Source organism: Schistocerca nitens, chromosome 1 (assembly GCF_023898315.1).
Source record: "Schistocerca nitens isolate TAMUIC-IGC-003100 chromosome 1, iqSchNite1.1, whole genome shotgun sequence".
In the NCBI taxonomy this organism is placed as follows: Eukaryota; Metazoa; Arthropoda; class Insecta; order Orthoptera; family Acrididae; genus Schistocerca; species Schistocerca nitens.
In genome coordinates, this window is record NC_064614.1 from 835,782,670 (window position 1) to 835,801,728 (window position 19,059).

At 38.6% G+C, this 19,059-nt stretch overlaps 1 protein-coding gene across 1 annotated transcript in view; it reads right to left on the minus strand.

Moving 5' to 3' along the window:
- LOC126263109 (serine/threonine-protein kinase VRK1) overlaps positions 1-19,059 on the minus strand; it is a 236,124-nt gene that overhangs the window by 156,516 nt on the left and 60,549 nt on the right. The window contains exon 2 of the mRNA XM_049960119.1: positions 3,973-4,172. Coding sequence (XP_049816076.1) covers positions 3,973-4,153 — 181 coding nt within the window. The 5' untranslated portion in view covers positions 4,154-4,172. The remainder of the gene's footprint in view (positions 1-3,972; positions 4,173-19,059) is intronic.

The window sequence follows — 19,059 nt, forward strand, 5'->3', positions numbered from 1 at the left end:
AATACATCATCTGCATTTCTTGTTCATCGAAAACAGAAAATTACACCCATACCACAACAGAATGGTGTATACTTGTTCCTATTATGTTCATCATTGTCAGAGGCTTCACAAGAACACACACATTCTACAATTTTTCGACAGTTTTCATAAAGAAAACATGCAATACCGCTTTCAAAATTCATTAGTTATCAGCCGAAAAACAATTATGTTTGAATATTTTATTGTGAGTAAACAAAGCTTAAGCTTTTGACTAGTGATTGATATTTACTAACTATCAAGTGACAAATGTTAAATGTATTACACAGAAATTTTACAACTTAAAAATAACAAATTAGATTGATAACACGCCAAAGGCTTCAATTAAATATTTCATCCCCACTGTATTACAGTATTAGACTGAAAACAACCCAGAGATTTCAACTGAATATTTCATCCACAATGCATTACAGTATTAGAGTCACTAAATTCTGAATCCTACTACATGCCAAATTTAGTAACTTATTTTGTTGACAGGTACACAAGCGCAAGCAAAAACTATAAGAGTGCATTTAGAGGCCTGAGGTTTTATCTTCAGATGAAGATTAGGGAAATTACATATTTGTTTTGTGAAACAACAAGTCTGTTAGCTCACAGTACAATGTTACAGAAGTCAGAGACAACATGCTGTTAAATTACTTCCAATATAGAATGTACCATGGAGAATTTTCCATTAACGGAGCAAGTGAGCAGTAATCTCTTAACAGAGAACTATATCAAAAGAGCAGTTCCTACCCCTTCCACTGTTATCCAGTTCAACTTCTTAACCCTCTAAGTACCAAGGTTTTCTGCCTGAAACCACCATTTTATTAATTTCTTTTTTGAAGTACCAGTGCCTCTGGCATGAAACTACCAATGCTGTCGCTAGTGGGCTTGTGTCTAGGAAAATAGTGAATTTGCTTTCAAATACCACCCACAAAATGACAGGTGGCTGTAAGCTTTATGGCCCTGTTGTCAGGAAGTGAAACTACCTCCTCAAAACAATTGATTGATTACTTTTTGCCAATGATGATAAAGGTTATATATTTTTCATAGTTTTGGGACTCAAAGGGTTAAGTCCGCACACAATTCCACAGTTAAATAACTGATAAGTGATGTATGTCAAAATAGTCTCCATGAAAAAGAATAATGGTGTTGTCAACATACCTTTTGTAATAAATAATTGTATCTACAGAGTACACCCACATATAAAATTTACTGTTGATGTAGAAGACAATGCAACTATAGATTTTCAGGACAAAAAACAGGCAAATTTCAATATTTTAAGGATTTTGGCAAGTATAAATAGAAACATGAGATATGCCAAGGTAACTTTCCAGCTTGTTTTCAGCTGTCATGACATATGTGCATGAATTCCCTATGGCTGTGTCTTTGATGGGTACTGACAGTTACGTAAGTTTTCTGACAATGGGTTATTTTAGCCCGATTGACATATATTGTATCTTATGATAATGTTCTCCATTCATTTTATTCCGTAAACATCTATAGCTTCATCATATCTACTGTCATATACTGATACTTAGCCAATATGTCCTCTATGATACATACACTTTTCCAGCATATACTTATGTTTTAAATACCTTTATTTTTGTTCCATATTCTTCATATGTTATGACCAAATGATCTGCTCTAACAGACTCTTTGAAGTTGATAACACTACCTAATATTGTTCTTCACTTTTAAGATTTATCACTCACCTTAAAGGATTTTTGGCATTTACTTAATTAAATGGTAGAGAATGTTAGCCAGTTCGTTGTTTTAAATGTGATTTAAATGTTCTCCTCTGGATATGGCTCTTAGTAATACTGATATTTGAACACTTATTGTTAAATGAACTTTGCATTTGTACCTTATTATATATTACAAAAATTCCAGAGGACCCTGTCACTTGACCAATCTTACAAATATCTACACATATTCTGGTGAACATGTCATCCTTTAACTTCCTGTTACTTTAAGCCTTGTATTTCCATATACACCCTAAATGAATGTAATGGGAATGTATATTTAATTATTTTTTTGCCTCCTCTTTTGTTTTATGGTTGATATCTTTATCCTCTGTTATCTTCACTTGTGCTGTACCTTGTATTTTACTTCTGTACTCAACTGGTGTGACCACTAAGGTGTAGGCACTTTACCAATATTTTTATTTTTGTTCCACATCACTTGTATTCACGATCAAATGATTTGTGATGATGGATTCGGCTAAGTTGACAACAGTAACCACTATCTCTCTTCTTGAATTCAAATGAATCACTTTTCCTAAAAACATTGATGGTTAATAAAATGAATTTGTTGTACAATTTATAAACATAGCTTAAGAAAGAAAAAATCTACTCTGTAACTTCCCATTTTTACTTATTTTGACTTTTTCATCAGTCTGGTGGAACTGTTTTGTACTGTTACTCTGGCTGAAATATCCTGCTGGTACCAATCTCTGCATTGTACTAATTGCTATTCGTATTCTGTGTAGCTTCCTACCACTGACATGTAGTTGATCTGTTTATATATCACCTATAGGTAGGCAGCTCCCCTAGTCAGTTTCTAATACCCTGTAATGTTATTTTTCAACCTGAACCCATTGACATATTTTTGTCAATGAATTTGCCCTTAGCTGCATTGCTATGTTTCCATTTTTATAATATGTGAGGTGTTTTTGTTTCAGTTTTATGAGCCCCACAGTGTAATGCTTTTGTTTATAACTCATGCTCCAATTACAATGACACAGGTACAAGATAATAGTTTGTAACCGAAAATGGTAGTAAAATAAAAGAATCAAATACAGCTTTGTGTTGTGAATTCTGTGAAGCATTTTTGCTTGTTGACAACTGCCTGAAGAAAATGTTTGTACCATAAATCTGTCAGCTGGTTGAGGCCCCCCATGCTTGCAGCTAACAGTTTGGTAGTGATGCTTAATGTATGGAACAACTGAAGGTTTACACTTATCCCATGGCTGCTGCAGCCGCCACCACCATGTAATTCGTAACATTTTAACTACCACATGTTACCTAACAATAGAGAAAGTCTTGCATATTTTTAGGTTTCTGCTACTATTGGAGGCTTCTGTCCAGTAAATTCTGCAGCTGGCTATTTATGTTTTTAATGTTTCAACTAAATTTGTGCAAATGTATTCTCCTACTAACGCCTACGTCAACTACCAGTTTCCATCTCTTTCTCACTATCTTCTTAACAATTTGTCAAGTTCCTATCTAATTGCTTGTAAGGAAAGAGCAGAGGTTCTCCTTTCCAACTTCAATCAGACAGTCTAGTCTTCCTTACGTGAAGCAATGAAAATATGAATTGAACCAAAAATTTTTGGCGAATTTAGCACAAACAAATGGCAATCATGGATAATGCATGCATATACATCTGAACTAAGAGAGATCGAAATGACCATTGCCCAATTTGGCATGAACCAACCGAAGTAAATGTATCTGCTTTGTTCTGAAAACTCATTTCATAATGCAGGTAACTGATACGTAAACATCAAACTTAGTTAAACTCCAAAAACCTTCCTAATACACACAATGAGAGAAGCAAAGAAGACAACATAGATGGAAACTGCTGGAGACTTCACTGAGCTATGTGAATGAGATGCATCTTTTCTTGCTATCCCCAGGGGATCCAGTACACTGTAGTACATTGCTGCCCACATAACATTTCAAAGCTCTAGTTCCACAACATGCCTTGACTGAGCATTTACAACAGTTTTATAAACTTTCTCAAAAATGTATTGCAGCCAATAGAGATTACTAGGAAGAACAAAAAAAGGAAAAAAGTTATTTTGTTAACCAATGGGAGTAAATAATTTTCTTCTACATGATGCTTAACATGAAGTAAGTAGGCAGTCTTCAAATTGAGGAATTAAAAAAAAAGTCATTTGCTCTTTCTTTTATATTACACCATAACACAGCACAATCATGAAAACAGGTTTACCAGAATAAATTTCTCCAAAGCCACCAATCCCTATAGAAGGCCCTATTTTCCAGCTCCTCTTATTCATATCTGTGAGAACTGTTCCCAGGGGAATTGGTTCTGGTAGTTTATAGCCATTAGCTGCTTTTCTCTTTGCAGGTGGCTTTCTTGCAGGCTTTGTCTTCTTCGGAGAAGCTGACATAATCACAGTTTTCGTGCACCTGCAAAAGAATGTATTTTTTTAATTATCTATTTCTGCTTGGTAATTTTAAGGTAAGATGATAATGTCTCAAATTATGTATTTCACAACTCTCATATTGCAAAAATCAGCAAACAACAGAAAGTTTACCAAATAACATTACCCCTTCATAGAGCACAAAAGGCATGAGTTTTAACTGTATAGTTTGAAAAAAAATCAGTGGTTTTTTAAAATCATTTACACTATTTCTACACACTGAGTTTATTAGCATTCAACAGGCTCTTGTAATCAGCGAAGATTGAGTCAAAAAATAGCATTGTTGTGGCAGGACATGAGATTTCCACGTAAGTCAAGGCTCATATAATAAAAAGTTGCTTCTATAAATTTAATACACGACACTCAGTACTGCACATAAGGAGCCGACAAGGAAGGCAAACAGTTAAATGTTGCATAGATCAAACTAATTTTATGACATGCGCAATTTGTAGATGTGTGTGCTTTACTATTTACTTCTATCCCAGAACTCATTTACGCCACAAGAAAAAAAATTAATACAATAGGTTAACTTTAATTTTATTGTCTTCAAACCTCTGAATGAGAAAGACCAATAATTCTTTGGTCCAGGCCACAGAAGCAATTTACAGTTCATAGTATGATGAGATACAGGCATCATCATATCACTACCTTCAATAACACAAAGCACAACAGCAAGTATTGCTATGTCCTCAGTGAAGTGAACAGATGAATACCAAAAGCGTACTGTCCTTTTAACATCACTATCAGAAAGACTATAGCCTGTGCAGTAAGGACAGTCCCAAATAACAATGGTACTAGAAGATTTAATTCACGTCACCCACACCACTTACTAGCGTCAGCAGATTCATCTCCCATAATTATATTCTGTTATACAAAGAAGAGAAGTACTACAATTTATGTTCATAAGGATGAGCAAGCAAATATATGACTCTGAAGCTTGCTGATTTATTCTAGGAAATATCTTGTTTTAAAGCAGTAACACACAGGGTGAGCCACAAAGGGGTTTACAAAGTTTGAATTTTAGTAACTTGGACAAAAATAATAGAAATTGTGAAATTTTAAGGCACACATATGGTCACGGTATTAGTGATGATGTTTTACTGTTGAAGATGTTCAAAATGTGATTAATTTAAACTTAAATTTTAACTGCTCATCCTGCTTTTCCCTACAGCCTACTACAACATTATTTCCTTATTTTTAGATTTCCGTACGTGCTACACGTCCTCATGAAAAAATAGCACAACTGTCCTTATATCAAGGTATATTCATCAAACTGTATGAATTTCAAGAGTACTCCAATTTCTGCATGAACTATATTGTTATGAAGCATTTCCGGATTTCATGGCACAAGACAACAAGTTTAAATAATTCTATTTATAGAAATACATAGTTTATCAAATGGCCTTTTCTCTCATCCGCACAGAGCACATTCTGAAACAATGTTCTATCTCCATCATTACAGCTTTTAAATTAAATATAGCCTAATCAGAATATGGTTCAAATGGCTCTGAGCACTATGGGACTTAACAGCTATGGTCATCAGTCCCCTAGAACTTAGAACTACTTAAACCTAACTAACCTAAGGACAGCACACAACACCCAGCCATCACGAGGCAGAGAAAATCCCTGACCCCGCCGGGAATCGAACCCGGGAACCCGGGCGTGGGAAGCGAGAACGCTACCGCACGACCACGAGATGCGGGCCTAATCAGAATAATTTCACCCAAAATATTTCTACATTTTTTAGACAACTCTTCCAGTTAAAAGACAGAGATGGTCAGACTACACGAAAGGAAACTTCGCTATCTCCTAAAACTGGTAGGAACATACAGAATGTTTTGTACCACATGGTATTTAAAATGATGGACCATACAGGGCACTGGAATAAGTTGCAGTCCTTACTGTACTGACAAGGACAAAAAACTAGAGGAGGAAAATAACTTGTTGAACTACCTGTACTCAAACAGGCCTGAAACCATGAACACAAAGATAGAACAGTTAGATACCTACCTATTTCCGTTAAGGATTCCTCGTTTAAGTTGTTTTCAGTCAGCACATATTCCATTCCCCTCACTCTCTTTTTCCTAGTTAACATATACGACACAGTCTTAACCATTAACTGAAAACACACTCCTTGACTGCATTAAAAACTGAAGTGTCCGTACTTTCCAGGAACAAATGCACATCATATATATTGTCATATTAATGCAATACATCAATAACTTTGGGCACCGTTGCACACTATCATCATGTCAAACATGAGGCTACTTACAAAGATGCGAAGAATCCCAAAGATCCCTCTATGATAGGCCTGTACATCCACCTGATGCTCAGGAATCTGTGGGTGCCTTGGAGCTCCAAGATGACAAACTATGGAAGTTCTCACAGTTCTTTTCTGTACTATTACCTCCCCGTAGCTTGGATTACAGGAATATATTTGGACTTATAGCCAGAGTTGGATGTGTGTAAATGGATGTCTTCATACAAAAAAGTAACATGTCTCAAACTATGAACACCCACAAATGTGTACACAATGTTAGGTCATTATCTCAAGTAGGAGGACATTCAAGTCATTACATATTATGCACTCACTTTTATTTGCACTTTTTACTCATTCAAAGGTCATTTACTTTTAAATAAGTTACTTTATAATATAAATGTACAAGCAACAACAACACTAACATATACTCAATTGTGCATGTTTATATGGTTTATCATATGAAGAAAAACTGCCAGGATACACATGTTTAAGTATAGAAAAGGGGTAAATTACTAGTGGACCTTAATAGTTACATTTACATATAAAATAAGAAGATCACGTGTTATCATTATTTATTTCACATACGTTTGCTGGACATCACTTCACAGAACAGCAAACAATATGAATTGCTTAGAAAAAAGTAGTTAAATTTATCAATACACTGAAGGATTTTTATGCCTGAAATGCTGCTAATTCCTGATTGCTTTATTGAGATAACAGTTAATATAATATTGTATAATAATATTTACAGATTTTACTAACATGACATTTCCATGGGATCATCTGGGTCAAAGTTACTTGTTCATGAAATCAATCACGGCATTTATAATTCAAAACTATACACACAAAAGGAGAAAATATGACCAATAAGATTTGTTAAGTATATGAACATGCACCAGGATGTTAAGTCACACTGTATTTTGATAGTATACACTTATAAATACCATATTACCATGAAATCATTGCCAAATACAGACATGAACTCTTGTACAAACAAAAAACTATATTAAAATTCTAAAAAAAAAAAAAAAAGCACATGATTACATACCTAAAAAGGCAAATTTTCTAACACTAATTTACACAAAATTTAACGGACTACCAATGCCTCAAGTTTCAGTGTTTCAAATGGACATCCAAGCTCAAAGCCCTTTCTTTAGCAAGTACGAAAAATAAATGAAAATGAAACGAAACCTGAAGGCTTTAAAACACAGACATTGTGTCAACCATTGGCATATATACCTTGACAGTCTAAAACAACAGTAGTAAAATTTTGTCTCTCCTTGTGTAGACAAAGCAAAGTGGGAGCATAGGGGATATGGGCAACATGACATATGGAAGTTTCCGTCAGTTCCGGAGGCATGTATGGATAGCCGAAGTAATTAAGACAATTTCTCACTAACTGCAAAGAGGCCACAGCAAAGCCCGATGCTGTGTGCCTGCTAGTCTGGCAGTGACACATCCCATCACGATGAATTCAGTAGTCAATCTGTTCAATCATTTCATGAAGCAGTGTATGTACTGGAAGGCAGCGTTTGAATTCCAAAATGCCAAACAACGACCTAAACGAGCTTTGAAAACTGAGAACACAAATCCTTCAGGTGGAGCAATACATAAAACGGGGAAAGGCAACCATTCACATATAGCACATTGATGCATGGAGCACGGAAAAGAAAACAGCACTCACACTAGCTTTTGAGCCCTGGCTCTTTTTCTAACAACAGTACACGCATTCACACACACAACCAGACAGACACTCGAACACACACTTCCATGGCCAGTCTAACTTTTTCAGGTTAATCTATTCTGCACACTCTGCGGGAATTCTCATAATTAGCTCAGAATATAATACCACAAAATACAACAAACTATTTTGTTTTGTACTGTCACAGTTGAAAGTACCTAATGGCGAAAACATGAGCACTTTGATACCTTCATACAATTTTGAATATGAAACCTCAAAGTGTACCTCCCACCTGTCTTCAGTCCAAAGAATGTAAAACATGGATGTCATGGATTATCTGAAAGCCTAAAACAATGGAATTTCATTTTTACAATGTTTGATGTATGTATGTCATTTAAGTGACTTTTTTTACACCATCTGCTCATCTAATACCTTGCTTGCAAATCGTTCACATTTCATTTGATTCCATGTTCTTTCTCAATTATGGCAGTGTCATTTCCCAACTGAACAACTTTTGAGTGAAATATCACACTTGGTGATAAATCTTATGCTGGAGTAGTGTTTGCTGATGTTTCAAGCATTTTGGTAGATGCTATGGAAGCCACTAACATAGTCCACTGTTTAACAGATTAAAACAAGTTCAGGAATGATTTTTGTCAGCTCTCACTTGATAAAAGAATGGAGAAGAATTAATTATTGTACATAACTATTAATAAAGTAAATATTCTTTAAATTCCTAATTTTTCATTAACAAAGCAGGTTAAACTGGAAAAACCATGTTCAGGGTTAAATTCTTTGACAATTATCTTCCATTTAGAAGAATTTGAACCTAAAAGTCCTAATATTATAAAACCTTCCTGGCACTATATATTACAGCGTAATTTCAGGGACATCACACAATACTAAAAAAAAAAAAAAATCTGTATGATACAGTAGATAAAAAACTCATGATAATAAAGTAATGGAAAGTCCTGGTGCAAAGTAAACAATTTAAGGAGTAAAGGTAACAAAGGATCAAATAGTAGAGCTGCTGAGTTGTTAAAAGTTGCATTGAAAGGACAGAAAACTTTACTATCCTGACAACTCCTTTTCGACCGAAAGCTGGCAAACTGATGTGCCTTTCAAGACTCAAACTGCATGTTAAAAATTTAAAGGAGATAAGAATAATGACCACATTGTCTCCATATTACAGCTCTTTTGTAGAAATAATTTCTTTTATGTAAACTTTTTTCATGCACTCTAAGAATTAATAAGTGAAGGTTATTACTTAGTTCACTACTTTTTTTATATAGTCAAGCACAATATTTTTCAAGTTCAGTATTAGAAAAACTGACACCCTTCTCTCACTGATATTCATTCATTGTTCAGACCCATCAGCAAAGAGAACTTTCAGGGACATGGAAAATCTGATGGTATAAATTAACAAACTTCAATTAATTGTCATTGCTGTATTAAATTTATTTGCTTCAAATTTACATGATGCTGTAAGAAAAACATCTTATGTTTGTACACTATTATACAGGGTGTAAACGGTATAAGGCGCCAAAATTATGCAGATGGTACATCTCTGTGTGCTTGACAAAAAAGTCTAATGACATTTTCTTGTATCATGTACTTTATTTTTGTATTATTAAAACCTAATGTTCATAGGATAGATAGTATACGCATTTCTGTTTACGCAGTCAACTGACAGTACAAGGCGTACCGAGCTTATTGCCTACAATGACGGGGCAGCCAGAGAAAGGCAACGAGCCGACCAGAGGATTGAAATCATTAGACGTGTACAACGATGTGGTGTGATAATCAGGTGGTACCGAAAAAAGGAATGTAAATGGTTTTTGGGTTGTCAAGAACGTGTAATTCACTTTACGTGAATTGAATACAACCAGTCTGTTTCTCAACAAGTCGATAACATAGGTCGTAGTAGTAATGACAAGCTAATATCAAACAATGTATTTCCATTAGTACAAATTCAATCAATCACCAAGTAGATAGTTGTGCATTAATTACAATCAACTGTTTCACCTTTTTACAGCAATGCCATAATGAATACTAAATTCACATTATCATAACGAAAAGAAAACCCATTACTTCGTTTCCTCTTACACCAATACTACAATAAATGTTCTAAATGACCACCATTCGCTTCTACACATGCTTGATTATGGCGAATCCAGTTTCATCGCACTCGTTCACACACATGCACATTGGCCTTTATGGTATTGGCAGCATCTAAAATCTTCTGCGTCAATTCGTCCACATTATTTACTGGCTCAGCATAAATAAGTTCCTTCCTATGGCCCCAAAAATAAAAATCCAGTGGATTTAAATCAGGGCTGCGTGCTGGCCATCGACGTGGACCCGAATCCCCGATCCATCGTCCTGGAAATCGACTATCCAAAAATCTGCATACTCTGTGACCAATGTGGAGTGGAGCACCATCGTGGAGGAACCACATGTTATGACGTATGCCTAAAGGGATGTCTTCTAACAACATTGGCAACAATGTTTCCTCTATAAATGTTCGGTAATAGTTACCAGTCAAACGTGCAGGTAAAACATAGGGCCCAGTAATGTAAGTATCGAGCATACCCGCCCACACATTTACGGAAAATCGTTGCTGAAAATGTGTTGCCACTATATGGCGAGGATTGTGTACACCCCACGTGTGCATGTTATGGAAATTAGTTATTCCGTCGTGAGTAAAACACACTTCATCTGTGACGAGTATTTTGTTGACAAAATCATGCTGTGCACCGTGTAACACAAACCACTCTGATAATTCACGTCGTGGAGGGAAATCTTGTTCTTCCAATGCTTGTATGCGTTGAATGTGGTAAGGCTGCAGACGCTCCTCTTGCAAAGTGCGATGAACGACAGTGTGTGATATACCCACATGGTGGGCGATGCTTCTAGTACTCTGAGAAGGATCCTCCTGGATGCGGTCCAGAATTCTTTCCTCAGCTTCCAATGCACGATCGGTGCATTGTGGACCTCTGCCTTCTGCGCGGGGCAGTAAAGAGCCAGTATCTCTCAATCTAAGGAAATTAAATACGTACTCGTCAGTTGTATTCTGTCATGATGTAACAAAAATGGAAAGCATATCAGAACAGAAGATACGTTTTGCATACGGACGAAAATTTACAAAAGTGCAGATAACTACTGTACTTTATTAAGATGTAAATGCATAATAATTGCGTACAAGTAGAGAATTACAATGACACAAACCTTTGGTGCATAGCAGCAAATGTCTTTCGTGCAGGAAGACGTCATTGTGGGAAGCGTTCTCGATAAATTCGTACAGCTGTCCTCACAACACCTTTTGCCTTGCCGTAAATTAAATGCATATCGCATAGTTCAGCTATAGCAAATCTCCTTTCCATCCTAACAGTTAAGAGAGTTGTAATAACATCTGCACAGATTACTCGCCTACTGTCGTCGCTCGGTGTATTACAATGACGCAGCCACTCAGGCCGCAGTTGCCTGTGTGTTTATGTTTTATGCTCACGATGTCAATACACGCAGCGGGCAATAACAGGAACCGATTGCTTACATATGTGCATGGCCAAGTATCTACTTTTCCAAAACCATTATCCTGAGACGAACTGTTTTTTTCTGGGACAACCGTGGGAAATACGCAAACATGTTACTAGACTTTTTTGTCAAGCATTGCGAGATGTGCCATCTGTACAATTTTGGCGCCTTATACCGTTTACACCCCGTATACAGAGTGTTTATAAACGAGTATCCGGGTTATAGCGCTTTATAATATTTATTATAGTAAACTTACAGTTATAAATGATATGTTAAATGAAAGAGCAACTCAAACAGTTTTACCAAGAACCTTATAAATGTTCAATGTGAGCACCATTTGTCACACAGCACACACCAAGTCTATTGCAGAGTTCTTCCCAAATGTTGATAAGTGTCTCTTCAGTTATTGTAGCAACAGCTGCTTCAATCCGGTTTCTTAATTCAGGGAGGTCTGCTGGTAGCGGAGGCATGTACACATAATCCTTGATGAAGCCCCAAAGGAAAAAAAATCGCATGACATTATGTCGGGTGAACGTGGAGGCCATGCAAAGCAAGCCCTTGTCATTGGGCCCCTTGCGGCCTATCCAGCGCTTGGGTGCAGTGAAGTTCAACTAATCACTTACTTCACTATGCCAGTGAGGTGGCGCACCATCTTGCTGGAAAATGAAGTTCTCTGGCTCATCATCTTCCAACTGAGGGAAGAGCCATTGCTCTAGTGTATCAAGGTAAGAAGTGTCAGTTACAGTAGGTTCACCAAAAAAGAAAGGCCCATAAACTTTCCGCTGGGATAGGGCACAAAAAAACAGTCACTTTAGGGGAATCGCACTGCATTTGTACCACCTCGTGAGGATTTTCTGAGCCACAGATGCGCACATTGTGAGTGTTAACATCACTGAAGACAACGTGACCCAGAAAATCATTATTGTCATGAAATAACATTTTGTTTGCAAAGCTGGCACGTAATCCTTGGTCTGCCGGCTTTAGAGCCTGTAATAAATGTAAACGGTAAGGACGTAGTTGTACGCGTTTTCTTAAAACTTTCCAAATAGTCAACACAGCAACTTTTAAGTCTCGATTAGCCTTCTGGACTGATTTCTTTGGACTATGAGTGAATGACTCTCTCACTTGCTCAACAGTCTCTTCACTAACTCTTGGTCGTCCTGTGCTCTTCCCTTTACAAAGGCAGCCAGTATCTTCAAACTGATGATACCATCCACAAATGTTGTTATCACTTGGAGGATCAAAACCGAACTTCAGCCGGAACGCACATTGCACAGTAACTAGAGATTCGGTCTTTGCAAACTGCAAAACACAAAACGCTTTCTGTTCACTAGTCGCCATCTTCGCTACAACCGCTCTCTAACGGATTGCGGGGAAAACATTGCATGCTGCGCATGTGCACTGGTGCCAAACACAACTCTTTGAGTTGCTCTTTCATTTGACATATTTATAACTGTAGGTTTAATTTAATAAATATTATAAAGCATTAAAACCCTGATATTCATTTATAAACACCCTGTATTTAGTGTTTACACTGGTAGATAGCAAACAATTATTTACCTTTAAGCAGTATGAGTAAAGAGCTGTTTACTATTAAAATTTTTGCTTACTCTACAAAAAGAAACTTTTCAATTGTTGAATCCATAAAATTAGCTAGACTGGGAAAATCTGTTGTTCTGGTATTAAAATACTTTTAACAATTGTCTCCCAATAGTTGTGACTATTTGTTAGGCAAATAGTTATAGGCCACTGTACCAAAATACATGGAGGTGACCAAACTCAAGAGCTACCTCCTAATATGTCGGACCTCCTTTGCCCAGCGAACTGCAGAAACTCAACATGGCGTGGACTCAACAAGTTGTCATCCCCTGCAAAAATATTCAGCCATACTATTCTATATCCGTCCATAAATTCGAAAGTGTTGCTTCTGCAGGATTTTGGGCACGAACTGACTTCTCGATTATGTCCTGAAAATATTCATGTGAATCGTATCGAGTGATCTGGGTGGCCAAATTATTCTCTCTAATTGTCCGGAAAGTTCTTCAAACCAATCACAAACAACTGTGGCCCAGTGACATGACACATTGTCACCCAGAAAATTTCAATCGTCATTTGGGAACATTAAGTCCACGAGTGGCTGCAAACGATTTCCAAGTAGCCAAAAATTAACAATTTCCAGTCAATGATTGGTTCAGTTAAACCAGAGGATCAGTCCATTCTGTGTAAACACAGCCCATACCATTATACAGCCACCAACAGCTTGCACAGTGCTTTGTTGACAACTTGGGTCCATGCCTTCATAGGGTCTGCACCACATTTTAACCCTACCATGAGCACTTACCAATTTAAACTGGGACCGATCTGACTGTAAAGGATGAGCCAGACAGTAGGAAATTTTACTTTATTATATGTGGTTCCAAACTGTAACTTCATTTTTCTATTGCAGCCAAGCCACGGCCGGCAGTGTTAGCTGCCTGTAAATTCTTTCGTCCCACGGTCTAGTAACAGGAAGTCAGCACCGAGAAAGGGCACCTTGTTCACGCGCCTCTCTCGTGTGCTGACGAGGTAACGCCGCCCCAGGCGTCGCTTAGCAGGCGACGCTCTGGAAAGTTCCATGCCGCCCGCACGGTTTGCTCGGTCCTGACCAATCAGGGTGGAGGAAGCCGCGTGGTGCGTCGAATATACCCGGCCGCCCGTCGCCGGGCCCGCTCTCTTGCATTCTTGTTCACCCGCGTGTCGGATGCGCGCCCTGTAGCACTGAACATCTCCCGCTTCTCCCGGTGCTACGGCACTGTGGACTTAGTTTTGGCAGACAACAACTTTCGGTAGCTTCGCGAACAATGTTCGCCAAATTATAAGCTCTGGCTCACCCTCACCTCCCTAGGCCTATGTATCCCCTTTCAACATGCTTAGCCAATAAATGGCCTTTCTCTAAAAATTACCCTATCATTCCACAACGTCCACCGCCTGCCCATACCCGCCATCCTGAACATTGCCCTGCAGATTTTACTAGTCTGATCTAAAGATGGAAATCTGTTTGTTTTGTCGGAGAGAGAACTTTTTCCTGGTACGCATTGTCTAAGCCATCAGGATCAGAAAACATTGGAATTTCAGATCGATCTCTGGCTATGTTGTATGACCACCACGGTTAATAAACGGATCTATATGGCGTCAAGGAAGCCGGCACTTGTCGCTATATCTGTCCTGTAAACGACCGCTGTGTGGGAAACGCATTAGCCAAGGAGTTGGGTTTGGAATGCCATCGCAAAATACAGTTTATCTAGAAGCCTAACACCTGCCAGTTACCTAAATTTTAGAAGAACAGAGTGTTTAAATAAAATAATTGGAACCTGATAGTTTTGTGACCTCTAGCGATTTAAGTTATTAGAGTCCTTTAGAAAAGAACATCCTCCATGCATAACTGTCGTGAACAACATAAGATAACCCTGGAAGGAAATTTTGTGACTGTACCGAGAGGTTAACTCCACGCGTAGCAAGAGGACGGACCCAGTGTGAACACCAGTTCTGCCGCCCAGCCAGTGAAACCGGACGCAGCCCTACTGTCAGCTGTGCTGTCAGCAACTTACAATCTGACGAGCGCGACGCGTGTCGCACCTTAGCACCTCAAGCTGCACTGAATCTCAACACAGAAATTCTTAACCAAACAAACCATTTGGATAACTTTGCGCACATTCTCAATAGTAAGGAACATACTTTGCTCCCTACACACTCTTTATATGACAAATGAACTCTAATTTTATTAAAAACCAAAGCACTGACAGGTAAGTCATATCGACGTATTCGAGATGCAACCAGCTTCATCGAGCCGCCAATATTGATTATATGGAAGCAGGTAGGTGAGAAAATTAACAAAAGGAATAACAATCACGTCCTTGGACGATTGGTTGGGTGACTGATAATCACATATATTTGCAAAAACAAATCAACACAGCAAACAGTATATCACATGTTTAATAATTATTGGCCTGTTCGTTGAAGGAGACCCAAAACCACTTTTCATCAGAATCTTGTAAAGGAAGTATTAACGTGACATTACACTACGCCACAGCATTACACACAACATTGCCATTACTTAAAGACAGTTTTCTTGTGGTTAGAAGTATCAAAGATTATCAGTTGGTATGAAAACATAAATGAGAGCATAGAGGAATACCAGGGGATACTTGCATTCATTTTGCTACGAAATGTAACTGGAGAGTAAGGAAGTTTTGTTTGAAAGAAAGAATATTTTAAACTTTTGCTTTTGTTGCGGTTTTGCCATGTCTTGTATCACTATGACGAGTTGCCAATTACTTATGTCTAATTACTTGTGTCCAATTACTTAAGTCCATGTATTATCTTATTGTTGTTCATGTTGACTGTTTTATTACTACCTATTTAGAGAATTTTGCTAAAGTTTGGCCAGCACCAGTAATTCAGTATCTGTATCAACCTAGTGTTTCCATGTGTCGCTGTGTTACTATACTGATGAGGATAATCATTTAGTAGGATTTCAATTATGCTAGAGTAAGTTCCCGAGTACTGCCAATTATTTGTTTAATAATAATGATGTCTTAGGGGATAAATTGCTTTGGAAGAGTAGTTTAGGATGTAACCATGCGTTATTTTGATTTGTATTTGAATGTTTATCTGAAGGGACATACCACATGCCTACCCCCGTGATAGATAACGTAAACAGAGTGAATCACACCCACAGAACGAGCAAGCTTTGGCCATACACCTAGTTTGTTGGATGAACAAGAGAACCGCAATCCGCAAGGGCACGTACCTTACGTGACCCGGTTGGCTCCCGCGCGGACCCTTAGCTGTCTGTGTCGTTTCTTCACCTTTCCATTTCGCGACATAGTCCGTCCTATCCACTTTCATCTGACAACTTTCAACCGAACAATGCCTTTTGCAGTCTATTACCCGGGCGTATCCTAACACAAAACTATTTAGCCCAGACTTTGATCTTCCATCTCGAAGAAGAGTTCACGAGAACAGTGTTCCGTGCTCTCTGACGACAGCTGATCAGGTAACGTCAGACGCGAACCGCGTCTAGCCCGCAGCTAAACGCCAGTAAGCGGAAATCTCTGTTCAAAACCTTGAGCCTTCTTTGTTTTGCCATTGTATTTTCCGAAGGAATACCGACTATTAAAGTAGCAGCATTTAACTGTATGACGTGTCCCAGGACACTGCGAGATAACCAATGATAGACGGAGTTTTAAGCAACCAGCTGGGCCCAATGAGGCCAGCACCATGGAGTTACAGAGACGGCGAGTATAGTCGCAAGATGTTGAGAGGATAAAGACGGCGAATTTTGTCGCACAGTAATGGTTTTTTTTGTGTCAGAGAAGTCGAGTTTGACGAAGAAGTATGTAGCAGCTATCTTGGAGTCGCAGAATTGTCGTAAACACAGTTAAGTAGGCGACACCGTCGTGTCAACGATGCGCCGTGCACTATACCTTCATAATGGAAAAGTCCTTCAGAAATTACGTTCAAATTAGTCTTTTCTAATTCAATTCCTTACACTTTCTTTTTCCATTCTGGAAATCTCTAGATTCTCGTCGAGTTTTGTTCTTCTCGCCTCTTTAGCAACAGCGTTGACATCCAACGACACAATCTACGCCCCAACTGCACAAAACTGGTGTCTCTTTTCTTTGTCAATTTCACTTGATATGTTCGGCAAAAATGTTGATGCATGATGAACTTTTTCTCACACTTAGAGGGTCAGCCCAAAGAGGCACTTAACCTTCTTTGTTTACCGATATGGAATATGCAGTAAATTTCATATGATATTTGTGTACTTCACTTTTATATTTTCATGTTTTTATAACAATTATGTTTGGGCTAAAATGGATTTCATAGGAACTTGGTTACGAACCAACTTACTAATGCATAATGTAATTTTAAACAGAACCCACTGTAACAGCTCATCTAGCTTTATGTCACGCGTAATCCCACTTCTATTTTGTTGCATTTGACAGTCGGCATTTGACAGTCGTAGACCCCTCAGCTGCCGCGTGCAGCCCTGACGCCGCGCTGCCCTTGGAAGTTATCTGCAGCGTGCGATTCTTACGTAGCGCGAAGATTCGGCCTTGCAGCCAGCTGCCACTCTGATGTAGCCTCCGCGAAGGTCTTTAGCAAACGGTTCCTGTTGGAACACCACTTATAACCTTTCATGCCTCTACGGCTTACTCACGTAGTATTCGCGCCCCTTTAATTATGTTTTTTATACCTGGGAGCTTATCCGTGATTCCCTGCTTCATCTAATAAATCAAATGATCACCTCCTATCGTCAAATGATGACTTGCTAAACATGAAAAAGGGCAAATTTCTTACGTCCGCCTGTTGGCACACTTAAATGAATGGCAAACAGCCACAAACTAAACTAAACAAAAAAGAGAAAACAAGAACCTATCAGGCATGTGCCCTCCCTTAGTTTTAAGAGTGAAACTGAGATATCAGTTAATGTGGAAAAACTAGCGTAGTATAGTGAAGTGTTCCCTTAGTGATAACTCCCTTTTCAACTGTGGTTTGAAACATGTGGACCTCCCCTCATCCCCCCCCCCCCCCCCCCTGCGCTGAGTTGCAGTGCACGGCCACGCCCCCTTCCCGCCGGCAGCCAGCGCGCTGCCCGCTGAGGACAACACACCACGCCGCCTCGTGCCACTCGCCCTCGCCGTGACTCATCAGTGGTGATATGTTTATATTTTCAACTTATTCCAACAAAAGAAAAAAAAAGACATTTTTACTTCAACTTAGCAACAAGAACACTTGACATGTTTATCTAATTCACACTGCTATGTTTTGTTCTAATTTTGATTTGATATTTTATGTTATGATGTTTGGATGTTTTATGATGTTTTGATGTTTTATGATGGTTCTTGTATGCAAACAATATTGTTGATGTAAGTCCCCTTGCGACCCTTAGGAGGTCTTTAGAGTCTCTATACCCTCCCATAGATTAAGACCCCTGCCGTCTTCCGTGAGGGCCGTTCTTAATCAAGTGATGTTCACTTTCTTTTGCAAGACAGATTTGTTTACATTCAAATAATAATTACATTGAGCGAATTCACGTACGTTCTCCGCTCCTACGGAAGGGGGAGGAATGTAAAGGATGAGCCAGACAGTAGGAAATTTTACTTTATTATATGTGGTTCCAAACTGTAACTTCATTTTTCTATTGCGGCCAAGCCACGGCCGGCAGTGTTAGCTGCCTGTAAATTCTTTCGTCCCACGGTCTAGTAACAGGAAGTCAGCACCGAGAAAGGGCACCTTGTTCACGCGCCTCTCTCGTGTGCTGACGAGGTAACGCCGCCCCAGGCGTCGCTTAGCAGGCGACGCTCTGGAAAGTTCCATGCCGCCCGCACGGTTTGCTCGGTCCTGACCAATCAG